General features: G+C 36.9%; 1 protein-coding gene across 1 annotated transcript in view; it reads right to left on the bottom strand.

Moving 5' to 3' along the window:
- Positions 1 to 2,763: 2,763 nt before the first annotated feature.
- The window catches only part of LOC132549170 (potassium voltage-gated channel subfamily H member 1-like), a 66,631-nt gene continuing 51,105 nt past the window's right edge, over positions 2,764 to 18,289 (bottom strand). The window contains exons 4-10 of the mRNA XM_060213089.1: positions 16,333 to 16,457; positions 15,760 to 16,155; positions 14,797 to 15,214; positions 7,819 to 8,018; positions 7,117 to 7,369; positions 4,742 to 4,938; positions 2,764 to 4,203 (exon numbers count right to left, since the gene is read on the bottom strand). Coding sequence (XP_060069072.1) covers positions 2,764 to 4,203; positions 4,742 to 4,938; positions 7,117 to 7,369; positions 7,819 to 8,018; positions 14,797 to 15,214; positions 15,760 to 16,155; positions 16,333 to 16,457 — 3,029 coding nt within the window. The remainder of the gene's footprint in view (positions 4,204 to 4,741; positions 4,939 to 7,116; positions 7,370 to 7,818; positions 8,019 to 14,796; positions 15,215 to 15,759; positions 16,156 to 16,332; positions 16,458 to 18,289) is intronic.

Here is an 18,289-nt window from a genome sequence, read left to right as displayed (position 1 = left end):
GACTGTGTAGTTTAAGTATTATAGAAAGACGTTCTATCACGTGACCGGAAGTTGTTAAACTTACTACATATTGACAACAGCTAACAATTACTTAGTGTTAGCCCAAATATCACACTTGGATCAAGGTCAAAATTCAACATTGATTGGATGTGAAATGTTGATAAAGAAATAAAAAACAACCAACATTAAGAGATCACTTAGTCATTTGAAGCTTTTTTCATCTATCATCAAGGCGCGAAATTTTATATCAAGAAATTACATAAATAATACACCCATAGGTAATTTAACATTACCAAACTTTGCCATTTGAAAATTCATTAACAAGTGGAAATTTTGTGTGTACCAACACTGTGATTGGTCACTTGTCAGTAGTTCCTCGTTTCCAGTGAAAAGAGGCAAATCGTATCTTAACATGTGATATCAAATATAATATATATATATATAGTCCCAAGGTTTAAGATACAGTTGTAACAATGTTACACCTATTCTTGAACAAAGCTGACATGTTAGTCACACTGGTATGGTGTGAACCTATGTGATTTACCAGTCTTTAGAAGACACGTGATGTGGTATGTGGTGTACCATAGTGTTTTTTTCTAAATAATAGGTCTGAATTATCATTTCTAGTTGGCTGATTTTCGTTTGCTTTTAAGTATGATATGAAATTGATATCCTAAATTTTCCACTCGACGTACTCAAGAAGAACTATGATAAAAACAGACTACAGAAATATGTGTGGCAGATATTCCAAGGACATGGAAATAAAGCTTTGATATTGCCACATTCAAATCGTCACTGAAAAGCTCAGGCATAAGTGCGTGTGACAATCATTATCTTACTTCTGTTTATTTCAATAAGCGTTTCCAATTTTGTCAATGCATATATATTTTTGGCTTCTTTTTTGTTCCCGAATTCTTGTCAAACGTAATAGGTGTTAGAAGTAATGAATTGATTATAATCTTGGTCAAATGTTACGCATGCTCGCTATGTCAAAAGTTAAAGCTCGGTTATTATCAAATAGCCTATCTAGATCCATTAGCGGGGATGTCATATGTATTAAGAGGCAGTGGAATGTTTTGGATTCCCCTGTGTGGAGAAAAGTATCAACATTACATTGGGTGGAAATGAAGTCACCCCCACAATTATTAAACAGCAATAAAAAGGTTAACCATATAAGTAACATGTATCAAGATTAAAATTCAAATTCCCAATGAAATATTATGGATTTCACGAGGATAACGAAGCTATATATCTGATGATATCGGAAGCAGCGAGTCGTGTAGTTGGCAATCCTATGTCGCAAAGCGGCTTCGCAAGACAAGCCTGGATTTGTCAGCGACACTGAGTCTGCTTTCTAAGTTTCACGATATGTGTGAGCGAAGGTGAGCCAGATAATCCTGAATCGCGATAAGAGCTAGAGAAGGAATCTGCCATCTGTGTTCTACGACATGAGTTTGCGAGTCTACCATCTTATTCCATGACATGGATAAGCAAAGGTACGCCTAACAACCTAAATCGCAACACGAATTAGCGACAGTGCGCCGATCATCACTGCTTCGCGACATGACCAAGCGGCAATGAGTCGTTTATCACGGCATCGCGACATGACTAAGTGGCAATGAGTCGTTTATCACGGTATCGCGACATGACTTAGCGGCAATGAGTCGTTTATCACGATATCGCGACATGACTTAGCGGCGATGAGTAGTTTATCACGATATCGCGACATGACTAAGCGGCAATGAGTCGTTTATCACGGTATCGCGACATGACAAAGCGGCAATGAGTCGTTTATCACGGTATCGCGACATGACTAAGTGGCAATGAGTCGTTTATCACGGTATCGCGACATAACTAAGCGGCAATGAGTCGTTTATCACGGTATCCGATATGACTAAGCGGCAATGAGTCTGGCATCCCTGTATCGTAACATGAACAAGCGACAGAGGAGTGTGAGTTTGAAAGCTATCATTGCTTAATCATGGCTCATAGACTACGTTCATAATCGTGCAGAATGGCATCGAAAGGGAAACATAGGACCCATGTTTCACTATTGAACAGTGAGCAAAATGCAGAATAGATATCACATAGTGTACAATACTACCGTCAGGTAGTGAGACTAGAAAACAATGTCAATTTGTTCAACAATGAGCAGTGAAAACAAACTGTTCTTCCGTGTTCATAAGAAAATGGGTTAAAGTAGCGTCTTATACACTGATAACCGATTCAACATATCTCTTTATCTTTGGTTTTGCAATATTCAATATAAATCGACAACAAACAACTCGTTGCTTTCATTTCCACGCTTACAGAAAATCACCATCCTTGGACACAACAGCAGCATAATAAGTCTCCTAGCTTAAAGGAATCATGGTGCTTAACTAGACGTCATGCCTACACAATATTCTTTTCTGCTTGTTTATTATGTAAATATATTTGCTAAGTTCAGACTGCAGGCGTGGAAACTCGCTAATCTCTCCTTGTTGTGTGAAACAGATCCATAAAATAACACGTTCACAAAAACCGGAAGTCTCATCGGATTGACCGGAAGGGAATACCCTGTTCCTACGTGTACAGAGTGAGTTGAACCTGGAGACCATACTGTAGCACACACGAATTCCAAATTTTGTAGAAGTATCAAAACCTTGTCTACTGCCCACAGTCACAATAAAATGTCGGCGAGATATCACTATAACTTGTTAAAAGGTTGTCTTGGATGATCACAGATAACCCTACAACCATACGACACACAACACGGATTCTTCATAAGATATCTAGGTCTCTGTCTTTGATATGCGCGTCGTTATCGTCCAAGGGAATCCGAAGTCCAGCCAGCACGGGCTGGCTTCGCTCTGACCCAGAATGTACGTCTCCTGGAGACGAATGAGCTCCTTGGGACGGTTGTGATTGTTGAGACCCCGAATCACTAACGGACCCCGAGGGGTCCGATGAGCTGCTTAGTTGAACATGTTTCGGTGGGGAATGTTGTCTTTGCTGGTTGTTTGCATGTGAACTGTATCGAGCACTTGCTTTGTTTTGCAGGCCTTTTGGGTGAGCTTTAATCAACTTGGATTTAACATCCATTTTAAGAACATCGTCACACATTGACGTGACGCTCGAAGTCTTTACAGGTGTTGAACTACGGCCAGCTGGCGAGGAAGAACGGGATCCATTCTGAGACCCTCTAGACATATCTACGGAAGAGCCCTGAGATGTCTTTGATTGCGAGTCACGAGACTTAACACTAGCTGGCGAGTTTGGTCGTGGAGCTGATGATTTTGAAATAAAGTTAACATCACACACACGACGTTTCGGCGATGATTCTACTGAGGATTTAGGAGTGTTCTCGGCACTCGCCGTGGTGTTGGTGGTAGTATTACGTGGGGAAGTTATTTTCGACACTGGATATGTCGACTCTTGTGACGAACATGGAGTTGAGCTTGGAGAAAACATCCGAAGAATTTCCGACATTTGTTCGTCTATTCTTGACATTTTTTGGTGCAACACGTCTATTTCTTCTTTGATTTCTAGTCTGATATCATACAGTGACGTCAGCACCTGACGCTCGGCTACCGAGAGTGCCCCGGATGTCGATTCTCTCAAGGTCTGGGGACCCTCGTTCACCGTGTCGTCTGCTAACTGGTCTAATTTTACATTACTTCGGAGAATACCACTATCCGTGGAATCTGTCTTTTTCAGATTCGATTTCTGATCATCCTCCGGAGCTTCATTTATCGGCTCCGGAGGTTTTGCCATCATTTTCCCCCATTTAGATAGAGGTTTCACTGTTGCTTTTGGTGCCTCGTTTATTTTTGTTTGTAAATCCTCTTTCTCTTTGTCAACATTGATCTTATTTTGGTTGTTATCAGATGTTCCCTCAGATGAAACTGTCCCGTTCATTATCTTCCCCCATTTCATAGCTCCACCTCCAATTTTTGGAACTGGTGAGCCACCTTGAGATCCCTCCGACACATTGATAAGCCTTGTAAAACTCCGTGGTCGTTCTGGAGTATCCATTGATGACATACGTCCACGCTCGGGATCGTTATTAGGTTGCATGGCTTTGGCATCACTGATTTTGCGGAACCTGGAGATGAGCTTACGGACTGGATGATCACTTGACAGCTCCAGTGGTGGGTCATTTTTTCTCTTTTCTGCCAATTCTTTCTCTTTTTTCACATCGGCCACTTTCCGGAAAATTAACTGAAATAACAATGTTAGAAGATTCTTTATTTTGTGTTTTTCGCGAAGCCCTTATATGTTAATTGCTTTATATCCACGTACATATCGTAAGTATTGGTTATCATCTTAATAGATCGTTATTCAAACAGGACAACTGATGTCAGTGAATCGAATGTTAGTAATTTAAGTTATTTTTTTGCTTATGATCGAATATTTTTCGTTTTTTTTTTTTTTTTTTTTTAATTTTATCTTCAAAAATGAGATATTTTCTATGTTCTTCGATTATATTTTTGTCACTTATTTATAACAAATCGCAGCAGTTGTAAGTCCATGGTTACCCAACGCCATGAAGTGATATTCGTATCAGACCTTGAACCTACATGTTCAGCACGTTCATTGACAAAGAAGATAACAATGCCTTATTCTTCAACAGCAGCTTATCAATATTTAATTTTGTTCACTCCTGAACAATAAGTATGAAACGTGTGGATACACTCGACCGATTACTCTGGTAGAGTAAGTCCCCTCGGGGACAAATAGTCACACCAAAGATACAGACCCTGTGCCGGAGGTTGTATGTCAGTGTAAGGTTCCTGGCGAACGAGTTGGCGAAGGCGTGGTAGAATTCCAGCACTTCTAATATTCTGACTCTTTTGATGGTATGAAGGTCACAGTAAGTGAGTGCGCGTACATTGGCAGTAGACTGACCAATCGACTGCTCCTTCCAAAAGTTGTCGCCAAACACGTCCCCTTTACCTATTGAACATCGAAAAATGCCAACTTTAGTTCAATCGGTTTCACCATTTTAATCATTGTCAAATTTTACGTCTAGCTTCAAACTTAAGACTTGAAAGTTATATGTTTCAAATGCAAAGATGTCAAAACAAAACACAAACTGCGGCATTCTGAAACGGAATAGCAATACCAGACAAGTTTCTTTAGATTATCTACACTGGAACCATTCGTAAGTGAAGATTAAGTACAGACAGTCTAGATTAGCAGATTAAGTGCCTCAAAATGTATTGTCAGTTAATCTTTAAAACACAAATTTTCAGACAGTAATTTGATACTAAATACAATATTGAACACAGTCCTCATGGCTTTATAATTTATGTATATACAACATCAGAGACTGAAAAGAACAAGGCGCCATCTTCTCATCACTGTAACAGAAGCAAACATTCTACACAATATACAAAGAGACGTTCTGGGAAACAGATTAGTGCTTGGTGTCATAGGAAAGGTTAGAATACATCAATGATTAGACTTCTCAAACATTGATACAATACATCTTGTACTGAGGTCACCAGTGTTAAAATACATTATGGACAGAAGGCATCAGTCAGTGTTAGAATACATCATGGACCGAAGTCAGCAGTGTTAGAATACATCTTGAAAAGCTGTCATCAGACAGTGTTAGAATACATCATGGACAGACGTCATCAGTCAGTGTTAGAATACATCATGGACAGACGTCATCAGTCAGTGTTAGAATACATCATGGACAGACGTCATCAGTGTTAGAATACATCATGGACTGAAGTCACCAGTGTTAGAATACATCATGGACTGAAGTCACCAGTGTTAGAATACATCATGGACTGAAGTCATCAGTCAGTGTTAGAAAACATCTTGGAAAGCTGTCATCAGACTGTTAAAATACATCATGGACAGACGTCATCGGACAGTGTTAGAAAAATCTTGGAAAGCTGTCATCAGACAGTGTTAGAATACATCTTGGAAAGCTGTCATCAGACAGTGTTAGAATACATCATGGACAGACGTCATCAGACAGTATTAGAAAACATCTTGGAAAGCTGTCATCAGACAGTGTTAGAATACATCTTGGAAAGTTGTCATCAGACAGTGTTAGAATACATCTTGGAAAGCTGTCATCAGATAGTGTTAGAAAACATCACGGACAGACGTCATCAGACAGTGTTAGAAAACATCTTGGAAAGCTGTCATCAGTCAGTGATAGAATACATCTTCGAGAAGACTCAGGATACGTGAAGGGCTCAAGGTAATGTCAAAATGCATTACTGGCGGAGTGTCTACTACATGATTGTAACCGATATCGCGTGTGGCATACTCCATTGTAAAAGGGCGTTTCTGCTAGGCTGACAATGTGTGTACAGGGACACATTTTCTGATCAATGTGTCGATGTGGTACCATCAAGAACGACAGCGGCATACTTAATATCCACCATGAACAATTTTAACTGCCTGTTTTGGCTGGGGTACGGACAGATAACTAATGAAATATATAAATATTTAAATGCACTTTATTTTCGCGAATCCATCAAATGGGCCTAACGAGATTGTAATGTTTCGGTTGAATCACTTCTGTAATTACATCTTTTATGTGACATCACAAAATTTGAAAATAGATTAAGTTTGATCATTTAACTAACTTTGAAAGCTACTGATACCAGTATGAGCAGACCTGTTGTAATCCGTTATTGTATTAGAATAAATGATGACGTCATGACAAAAGGCACACCTGACCCTTTGTTACAATCATGACAATTATGTCTGCAATATTCTATAGAAATACAGGGCCAGTTGTTCCTTTATGGACCTTTTACTTAAGCCGTGCTGTTCTATCTAATATATACAAATAAACACCAAGCAATCACTGCAGTTCTTCCAATTGGTGACGAATGTGGAGACGGTGTCTTATAAGTGAATGGGTATCATAGCTTTCTTATTTCATTATACCTGCACATTACAATCTACCAAATTGAGTTCGATCCAACTTCAGCACGAGATCATTGTTATCGGTGACCGAACTTGCTAACAACACGATAGAAATAAGGGATACGGTAAAACAACAACAAACCAACTCTACTTTATATCCATATTGTACAATTAAAACTTGGCTTTGACAAATATGGATGGATATAAAAATTCCATTTAATTTAGACCACGTACTCAAAATGGCTACCACCTCGTCGTCCTGAATGACCTCCAGTGAACCGGACACGACAAAACATAAGGCGTCCAGACTTTCGCCCTGATGGAATATCAGGTCACCCGGCGCACTGTGCGTCATGTTGAAGTGCATGGCGAGCGCCCTCAGGCAGCCATCGCTGGCCAATCGGAAGGCCGGATGCTCCATGAACACCTTCCGGTTAAGGTGCACACACAAATCGGCCTTCATATCTTTGGGACAATAGTTCAATACCTGGAATCACAAACACCAAAAAATGTTTTCATGTTATCTATTTCCTTAATGCGTTTGCGTTTAATAATCCTTCCATAACACTACAGTCAGCAAAGTCTAAAGGTATTGAATCTGAATGAATGAGAATGTTCGATTAATGATTTTGCCCCAGAAATAGTTTGATATATCAAACTATTGGAGTTTGAGAGTGGCAATGAATGTTGGTTTCTGTTATAATGCTTCTCCTCAAACATATAGACCTTGAAATTTACCGAAATGGTATGTCTCGAATTTGTCAGCGTGAAAAAAACTTACTCGTTGCTCTTGGCATTAGTATGCTTACGATTACAGTATAACTGGTAGTTCAAAGATCATCTTATTTTATACTGGACGTTCAATATCAGCTGGGTATGGACGTATACATTTTGTATAGTTTATTGTTTAAGTTGGTAAGTAAAGCACGGGCTTACCTTGGTAGCGTCGATACCCTTGGTGATGGCCCACGTGGAAACAATATAGTCCATCACGCGCTCGCCCAGGATCTTAGGGACGTCATGCAGTTTCATAAAGTCGCGTACACTGTTCAGCATGTCATGGTATCGTGCAAAGTTAGCGTAGAACTGCTGGAATATGGTCGTCACATTGGAAAATATTGTTGCATAGAGCAGGGCTGAAAACAAAAAGGCATCGTCAGTCTTTATACATAATACCATGGAGGTCGATGTTTGATAAGTTACGAACGAAGCGTAGCAATCACCATGTGGAATGGTTTTGTCACACAAGATCAAGTAAATTTTGTAGATGATGTTGGATGACATGAATCCTCACACACACAAACACATCATTACATCGTATGTGTTTACCATCAGGAAATATAATTTCACTGATAACTTATAGAAAAATTTTATAAAACATTGTGAGAAATCGAGTTCTAAAGCGCTTTATCAATTGTGTGACGCTGTAGATGTTTAAGATCATTTTCAGTTGTATTCTAAAAATTATGTCCGACGTGAATCTAACCTCGCGTAACCCTGCATACCAAACCTTACGTTTTATTTAACAATGACACTGATTAAGATAACTCAAACATATATGGCGTCCTTTTTAAAACTGATCATATGAAAGCTATAATTAACGTTTTAATTAATTGAGTCTCTCTACCTCCTATTTCATTTTGTGACATTTGTTTCAACCGAAAAAAAATTTTTCCAACGTGTTTTCCGGATTTCAAAACATTTGACAATATAAATAATCTATATGATCCGGGTGTTTTTTTTCATTATTCGGCATGCGCTGTATATTTTGTTCTGAATTATTATGAACAGGTTTTAATAAGTTGTCTATTTACTATCTCAAATGCAAAACAAAACGTAGAATGTAATTGTTATTCATTATTGTAGCATACACTCCAATATAACAAATATAAACCATAGCGGACTCGTGATTTTTGATGCAGTTGTGATCATTCCGGCTCAAAAACTGATATCCTTAATTTGATTTCGAAGTGGTATTATTCACACAAGAGGATTTTAAAATCAATTTGGATTCGAACGGTCAAGTGAAATTGAATGATAATAAAGATTTAAAGAGAAGGAAGGAGAACCATCAATTGTAAGCACCGAAACACCTTTTCCGAAGCTACATCAAAAGAGTGTTGTGAGCTTGGAATCCATCACCATGCACGTGTGTGTGATGGCCACCAATAGCCAACACACGGTATTCACGACCCTTAATCAACCATTCAAAATATCAACGACAATCATTAACTGGCACAAGCTTCGAACATTAAGCAACATTAAAACATGAAACTGTCCAGTGGAGGGTTCTTCATGGGTTTATTTCTACGAAAAGGGGCATTTATTGAGCGTATTTTTTCATCTATTTAAAATACCGTGTTAAATTAGTCGTTACTATGTCGTGTTCTTCTGGACATCTCACTCGGGTTCATATCTTGTATGTTTATAGCTCTTATAACCCACTTCTTCATTAACGAGAATTTTATGGTGTTTTTCAAGGATGCTTCTATTGTTGTTTAAATTGTAATATAATTGTATCGGATGCATGCGCAGTTTTATTCTGGTTGTTAACAGTGACGTGTAATCGATAACGGTCAATGGTATGATGATTGACAACCATTAACACCTACCTGTCGCCCGGAACAGAAATACAAAGCGTGCAGTGCTTCATTCCCATAAGGTACACCGAAACAAATCGATACAGCACGGCACTTCCCAGTGGAAAAGTGTCAGAACTTTCAGGATCCAATTGCGTTAATGAACTGGTAATATGAGTTATGACTGTCCAAAACGATTTGCTAGACACACTCCAAATAATGCAATACAGGAATTCCAAGACAGCGTCAAGGAAGACACCTTATATAGCTGGGTGTATCGAAAATCATAGGGTTAACACTACAGTGTGGAATTAAGGATCGTGTATAGCGCGGAATAAAGCATACTTAAATACGGGCTTGTAAGTTTTCGTAATGTACATACTGTAACGCTATTTACATAACGATAGAAACCCCTGCATATTTATGAGTAGTTGGCAATTAATAACTGATCATAATTTGAATTTTTATTCGACCGTTATTGTCTTGGGTGTATAAAACTAAAATATCACTATTTTTCTATATTAAACATGTGCTAAAACTTATCAATTTTAACAATATCTATTGTGAATACTGGATAAGTTTCGGTTGCTTATTAACACCACTTAGAAATGATACTATCAACAAATTTCTACCCTGTGTTTGGTGGTAAGATCTTCCAACAGACTACTGGTAAACATATGACAACTAACTGCGCCGCTCTGTTGACTGACTTGTTTTTGCCAACATACAAGGCTGAATTTATTGAAGAGCTTATCGAAACAAGTCAAAAAGACCTTGCGAAGGTGTTTAATTTCACTTTCAGATATATTGATGACGTCTTCTTTTTAAATAACAAGAAATTTATTGACTATGTCCAAGGTATATATCCATCAGAATTGGAAATCAAAGACAAGACAGACTCTTCTACATAAGCTGCTTATCTCGATCTTTTCCTACAACGAAACTAACATGGATAGCTTTACACCAAGCTGTATGATAAACTTGATCTCAATTTCCCTGTTATGAATTTTCTATTTCTGGATAACAACCTTCCTCCATCCCCAACTTATGGTATTTACATGTCACAGTTGAATCCATATTCAAGGACCTGTTCCCATCACCACGATTTTCGTGCAAGAAGTCGTCAACTGACGGACAAACTCGTAATATAATGGTTTAACAGATTCAGGTTGATGAAAATTATGGGGAACTTCTATGGTCGCCATAGTGATCTCATCGAGAAATATTATAATCCTTTGTGTGATATGAAGCTGAGCGTGTTTGATGCTCATTAGTTTGCCTGTTGGTTTCGTAATGTAATAAACTAAATGTACAGTTAAGGACATTTGATATGCAGCTAAGGGCAATAGAATATTGAATGTGCATCTAAGGGCGAGATAATATTTAATGTCCAGCCTAAGGTGAGATAAAATTATATGTACAGGTAAGGTAAAAAATTTAATATCCAGCTAAAGGTAATGATTTGATTGTGCAGCTAAATGTAAAAAAAAATATGCAACTAAGGGTAAAACATTAGACAGGCAGCTAAGGATGATAAAATAAATTAATTAAATGTGAAGCTTAGAGTGATAAACTAAAAGTGCAGCTAAGAGTGATAAATTAAATCTGCAGTTAAGGGTTATAAAGTAAATGTGCAGCTAAGGGTTATAAATTAAATGTGCAGCTAGGGATGATAAATTAAATATGCAGCTAAGGGTGATAAATTGTGCAGCTAGGGGTGATAAATTAAATATGCAGCTAAGGATGATAATCTAAATGTACAGCTAGGGGTGATAAATTAAATGTACAGCTAAATGAGGTATATAAATGTGCACCTTAAGGTAAAAAATCAAATGTACAGCTAGGGGTGATAAATTAAATATGCAGCTAAGGATGATAATCTAAATGTACAGCTAGGGGTGATAAATTAAATATGCAGCTAAGGATGATAATCTAAATGTACAGCTAGGGGTGATAATTAAATATGCAGCTAAGGATGATAATCTAAATGTACAGCTAGGGGTGATAAATTAAATATGCAGCTAAGGATGATAATCTAAATGTACAGCTAGGGGTGATAAATTAAATGTACAGCTAAATGAGGTATATAAATGTGCACCTTAAGGTAAAAAATCAAATGTACAGCTAGGGGTGATCAATTAAATATGCAGCTAAGGATGATAATCTAAATGTACAGCTAGGGGTGATCAATTAAATATGCAGCTAAGGATGATAATCTAAATGTACAGCTAGGGGTGATAAATTAAATGTACAGCTAAATGAGGTATATAAATGTGCACCTTAAATGTACAGCTAGGGGTGATAAATTAAATATGCAGCTAAGGATGATAATCTAAATGTACAGCTAGGGGTGATAAATTAAATGTACAGCTAAATGAGGTATATAAATGTGCACCTTAAGGTAAAAAATCAAATGTACAGCTAGGGGTGATAAATTAAATATACAGGTAAAAGTAATGAAATAATTGTGCAGCTAAAGGTAAAAAATAAATATACAGCTAAGGGCTATACATTGAATGTGCAGCTCATGATGATATAAATATTTTCATTTCGTAGGTTTCGGTTTCTCTGAAGTAAACTGACGTTTTCCAGGTGGCATATTTAATATATATAGATATATTTGATATAATACAATGTGAACGTATCATATAGACGAATGGTATATCTTAAACTGTATTCTTTTCGTTATATCATATTGTTCTACTGTAAAGGTACCATGATTTTCACGAAGTTAAAAATATATAAGTGGAATAACACTGACAGGATAATCTTATTGGACAGGATTATTTTTGTATAATACTAAATTATTGAAGTAAATCCTATATGTTTACAGCTAATAAGTAAAATATAACTATCTTCGTACGATTTTAGAGAATTATCTAAACATCAAGTTGTTGGTTAGTGTGTTATATTTCATATTTTTGTACTCATAGTTACATAACAATCAAATAAGTATTTCACAAAAAATATATTTTCAGATAAAAGTGCTCTCCTGTTCCCAAGCCTGGTTGTGTCGATTCTTTATTTTTCTTTCTCTATCTTTATTCTAATTTATTTACCACTAACTAATACTTAAATAATGTTGCCAATCATGGTGAAATTTCAATGGCAACTCTTGGTCGTCTTTACAGATACAGTACGTTATATTTACAAGAATGGATGCATATTGTTAGAATATTTGTATTCAGAAATCGCACAACAACTCCAGAGGTTATATATTAGCGCTGAGAAGCAATGTATTAAAGGATAAGAACGACAGTTAGGGTTATGCTTAACTTTGAAGATCTTGTCCCGCATGATCTGTTCCCTTAGAATTGTGAAGTTTCGTGCAAGATGTTGACAGCTGACAAACTCACAATACATGAATTTGAGCGACTAATTGATGGAGACTACGATTGTCATAATAATCTACTTGTGAAATATTCCTTCCTAATAGCTTCACATGTTTGATGCTCGTTAGTTTACCTGTAGGTTCCGTTGTTGTTTTAACCTTGTTCTCATATGAGAACGTGATATTACTACCTTAGTTTGAACAATTTTTACTTGTCTGTGAAGCATAGGAAATTTGCTCTTCCGGAACTCTTGGTACTTGTACTTTTTTGTTAATTTAAGATTCTGTTGATGCTCACTGGAAGCTTTGCAATTAATTTTGTCACAATAAATTGATAAAGACATATGAGAAGAGGACACCTTCATTGCCGCCTGAATACCTGACCGTCAATGTTTGTGTTGAATATACATTTGCCATACATATTGGAGATAAAAATGTCTTCGTCGATGTTTTTACCAGATAGGATTTATAAAAGAGTTTGCGAGGTCCGGTAGTTACGACCTTGCAAATAATTTAAATTTAAATTAATATTTAGTTACAGCATCTGCCAAATACTGAATTGAACGGCATCATTTAGCTGTTACCTCTACCTTCCATTCCCCTGTATGAAAGCAAAAGTGTGCTGCCATTTTTAATAATGTCAAAGTTCAATCGGATATATTGTGCCCGGATCAAATTGATATATAAATAATTCATTAGGATACCCATGTAATTGATTTTATCAATGATTTCACTCTAAACCAGTGTAAAGGTTCATTAATATAACTTGTCCTATACATATCCAATTCTAGACAAAACCGTTAAAAACAAACTATAGTTATGACTCGTTTTATCCATATATATGCATCCAATTCTAGACAGAAGGTCAAACATTCAAAACTAAATTATAGGTAACCAAAGATGTCATTTCGAACCTACATCGAGATAAATGTGTCATTGTTTTCAGGTTGTAATTTTTAACCTTTGATATCGCAGAGATGCAGTGTGCTACATCCTCACACGGTATTGGTTTGATTTGGTTTCGTGCTAATTAGTGGTTTATAATTAATACCACGTGACAATATCAAGGCCAATTTCTAATAACATTCAAAACAATCAGTAGTTTTACAGCTGTAAACAGGCTCAATGCAATCACTGGCAGAGGTCAAGTCACGACTTGAACACAATAAAACATTAAAATCCCAGATACACGTATGTATGATTGATGTATGAGGGTCAAACTTAATCACGGCAAAGATCAAACGGTCAACAGTAATAATCAGAGTCACGCTGCGAAAATGTAATTATTGAAAATAAAGGTATTTTATCGAATTAATGTGACGTCTTGATTGTGGTGTAATTTCGTGGTGGATGTCGAGTAATGAGATTATATATTATGAACAGTTGAGGACACTGAGAAGAGAACGTAAGCATTGCGGGGAACAAGTCTGCAATCGGACGGGATTATGTTAAGGGGTTTCAGATTATATTGGGCAGGGAACAACAGAACCAGACTCTTTCTAACTCGCATTTCTCGAATACACCAATGTACCCATTAGACATAAGACGAGATAAGTGATTATATTCCGACATTATATAGTGTTTTCTAGAATTGTTTGATGTCTCTGAGGAGATGTCGTCAACCGAAGAAATTGTCTTACATATTCTTCACTAAACTCCCATCACAATCGACTATATAATTGTATAAGAACAGTATGGCTCGATCATTCGACCGAATCATAAACAGAACACGAGCTCCCGACAAATCGAGTGTGTTACTGCCAAGAAGCTCCCGAGGAAATTGGTATGTATAATAATCCTATGGAGCTTCGGGAGAATCGGGACACACAGAATTGTACATGATATGCTTATGGAGCTCCCGAAAGATTCAGGGCCTAACAGTATGATATCAATTTATAATATCTTACCTGATCAATGTTGAACTTCTTTTCGAACTTCAACATTTTAGAATTACTGCTAATTTATAATTAGTAAATGCAAAGTAACTAATCACTCAAGTCTTACCTCCAATTATCATCATAAATATAGAAAACAGTTTCTCGTGTTCAGTTGCTGCTGCTACGTTGCCGAAGCCGACACCAGTCATGCAGGACAACGTGAAATAGAGCGAGGTGAGATACCGCATGCCCTTGCTTGGGCCTCCGGTGAGCGTGGTTTTCGTGGTAGTATTAGTCCATGTAAAAGGTTCAAATGTGGTATTTGCTAGTGTAGAAAGCCAGCCATATTCAAGGCCGCTTTGAAGTTCAGTTAGGCCGATAGAATACCATATACAAGCAAACCAATGAGCAAACAGTATGAAAACAAGGATGAGCAAAACCAGCATGGCGGCTCCATATTCTAAATAATGATCCAACTTTCGGACTACTCTCCCGAGCCTTAAGAGACGAACCACCTTTAAAGCGCTGAAAAGGGTACTTATCCCCTGAAACAAGATACATTCAACAATGTAAAACATGTATAAATAATAAATAATATATATAAAATATTTAAGATATCACAACAAGTGTCTATCTTGGTCAATTCGACAGTAATAATGTTACTTGAAGAATGTTAGTCCAGTTTCAAAGCCTTACAAATCTGTCGGAATCTCTCCACAGTATATCAGTTTATGTAATTCAATGTAATATCTACCTCGACATTTAAAGAGCGTTCAGGAAACTAGGTTATGATGCTCTGGATAAATATATATAATTAAGTAACACAAAGGCGTATTTAACAATGAACTATTTTTGGTCCCATTTGTAAATAGTCCACCATAAGCTTGGTGTAGTGTATCAAATTTATCTTCTAATTGAGAACATGTTGTTATTGGGATTTTTTAAAGGAGGACACTCCCATTTGCAAATGAATTGTAAATTTGTTCAGGTCAGTCATTTGAACCCATCTTTTTAAAGAAACATATGAGTTTATTCGTTTATTTTGATTTTTTCTTCCCGGTTTAAACAATAATATTAGCGTGATACTTACGTCATCTACGTATTGGAAGGCATTGAAGACGTCATACGGGAGACAGGACAAAAGATCTATTACAAACCAGCTCTTCAAATAGTTCATACGAATAATTTTATGGTCGGATATAATTTCACCACTTGGACCCACAAATGTCGTATGAAAATTAAGAATGATATCCACGAAAAACACAACATCGACGATACTGTCAAGGACAAGCAATGGCACCTGGTCCATTGTCTTGTTTCTGAAGGCAGTGTTATACGGTACCGTGACCGCTGTGTAAAAGGTCAAGGTCAATATCATCCAATCCCATATAGTTTTGAACAAGCAGTAATGCAAAATGATATGAGGAGGAGTCTTGGGTGCTTCTAGACGATATTGGGGCAGTACATCCGCGTTCAGGTTCATCATCTGAAAGGATACCAACGTATCATTTGTGAAGTATACTTGAAATAACAATATAATGTCGATCTTTTCTTTACGGTCGTGAATATCATCTCGTTTTTCTATTGCTTTATCATCGAATTTTTGGTAGATTTTCATCATTTTGACTGAGGTTTAATAATAAGGTGTTAATGATTTACTTACGTTTGCAAGCTGTGAGGGTTTGGAGTTGTCGAACTTTGTGTTGGGTATATGTGATGAAAACTGAAGAAGTGTCGACTTGTTCCGCGTCACAGATCGAGCGAGGCGCGCAAACTTGCTCATGCCAGCTGTAGAACAAAAACATTACAGTTATCAATCATTTTTACATATCTCTTTGTTATCTTTTGTTCTACGTTAAAAATTATTACTCGCTTTAGGTTTTGAACGAGTTGCAAACAGTGTAACGAAAGATGATGGGCAATACCAAAACCTATCTGTCCGTAACGAAGTAATTCAAAAGCCCACAATATATTAATAATATTCTATTGAGAATGCTGAGTGTAAGTTATTTCATTCAACTGATACAGATCCCTGTTATAATGAAATTGAAAAAAAAGATCCACCCAAAAACTCAAACTCGCTTTCCACCTTAACACGACACTCAAAATTATTATTTCAAAAAACTGTAGGACAACCAGGTATAATGTTTATCGGAATACTCAATTCTGACAGGAATTTAAGCAAGGTATCAAAACATCGAATTGATTTGATGTTTGCCGATTAACGAGAATTCCGCGCGTTTCCGGTTGTCAGTAATGAATCAAGAAAGTCCCTTAATTGCTGGCTCCTATTCCTATAATCCATCTAGAACTCTGCACAACATACTTAAATTAATGCAAATTGTTTTCAGTGTATATTAATTCAAGCAAATTTCTAATTATGATAACATACTTCTAGTGAACTCCTACCTGTCAACAGTTCATGAAGAAAGCTCCATAACATTCCTTATTCTTGTGATAAGTTTAGAGAGCTCCATAATGTTCCCTAATCTTGTGATAAGTTTAGAGAGCTCCATAATGTTCCCTGATCTTGTTATAAGTTTAGAGAGCTCCATAATGGTCCATACTCTTGTAATAAGTTTAGAGAGCTCAATAACGTTCCCTAAGTCTAAAGAGCTCCATAATATATTCTATTACTGTGATAAGTTTAGAGAGCTCCATAATGTTCCCTGATCTTGTGATAAGTTTAGAGAGCTCCATAATGTTCCCTAATCTTGTGATAAGTTTAGAGAGCTCCATAATGTTCCCTGATCTTGTGATAAGTTTAGAGAGCTCCATAATGTTCCATACTCTTGTAATAAACTTAGAGCTCAATAACGTTCCCTAAGTCTAAAGAGCTCCATAATATATTCTATTACTGTGATAAGTCTAGAGACCCCCTTAATGTTCCCTATTACTGTGATAAGTCTAGAGACCCCCTTAATGTTCCTTGTTCCTGTGATAAGTCTAAAGAGCTCCATAATATATCCTATTGTTGTGATAAATCTAAAGCGTTACAGGATGTCATCATTTCTGGGGTTAGTATTCGATATGATTTTGAATTTATGTTTATGGTTAGCTTCTATTCTTGTATGATATTTATATGGATATTATGGATATGTCGACGCAAATCTCGTCTTTAAACATGTACCCGTATACCACAACAACCAGAAGTCCCATTACTTTAATTGACAATAAATCGAATTGATATGTTTGGGAATGTCTCGCCTTTAGTAGACCTGTGTTTATGCAGATGTATACTGCCCCTCCCAGTGGTGTAATACATGCACGTGCTACGTCAATTATACCGGTCTGCTTTATTTTGAACTGTTTTCTCGGCGCACTTTCCCCCATACAAATAAATTGTGTACGAAATGCAAGGTTTTCAGATCCGGTGGTAGATCGTTTCGTACGGAATGGATGGGTTATATGCATGTCTGCTCTAGGTGATGAATAAGCTGGCAGTGACGCTATACAGGAATACAGCCATAATCGTCTCGTTTTCTGAACAATAATTCATAAACGTCTTTTAATTCCCAGATAGAAATTCTAATCAATTATCTGCAGAGGGGTGATCATTGAATATCAGGCCTAGCGTAAACGGTTTTGGATTGGAAACGTTCTGTCGGATTATTTCCTGA

The sequence above is a fragment of the Ylistrum balloti genome, unplaced genomic scaffold (assembly GCF_031769215.1).
Source record: "Ylistrum balloti isolate Yb309-2 unplaced genomic scaffold, AGI_CSIRO_Ybal_v1 Utg370042, whole genome shotgun sequence".
NCBI lineage: Eukaryota > Metazoa > Mollusca > Bivalvia > Pectinida > Pectinidae > Ylistrum > Ylistrum balloti.
The sequence above is the reverse complement of the archived record's forward strand: the minus strand, read 5'-3'. Positions and strand labels throughout refer to the sequence as shown.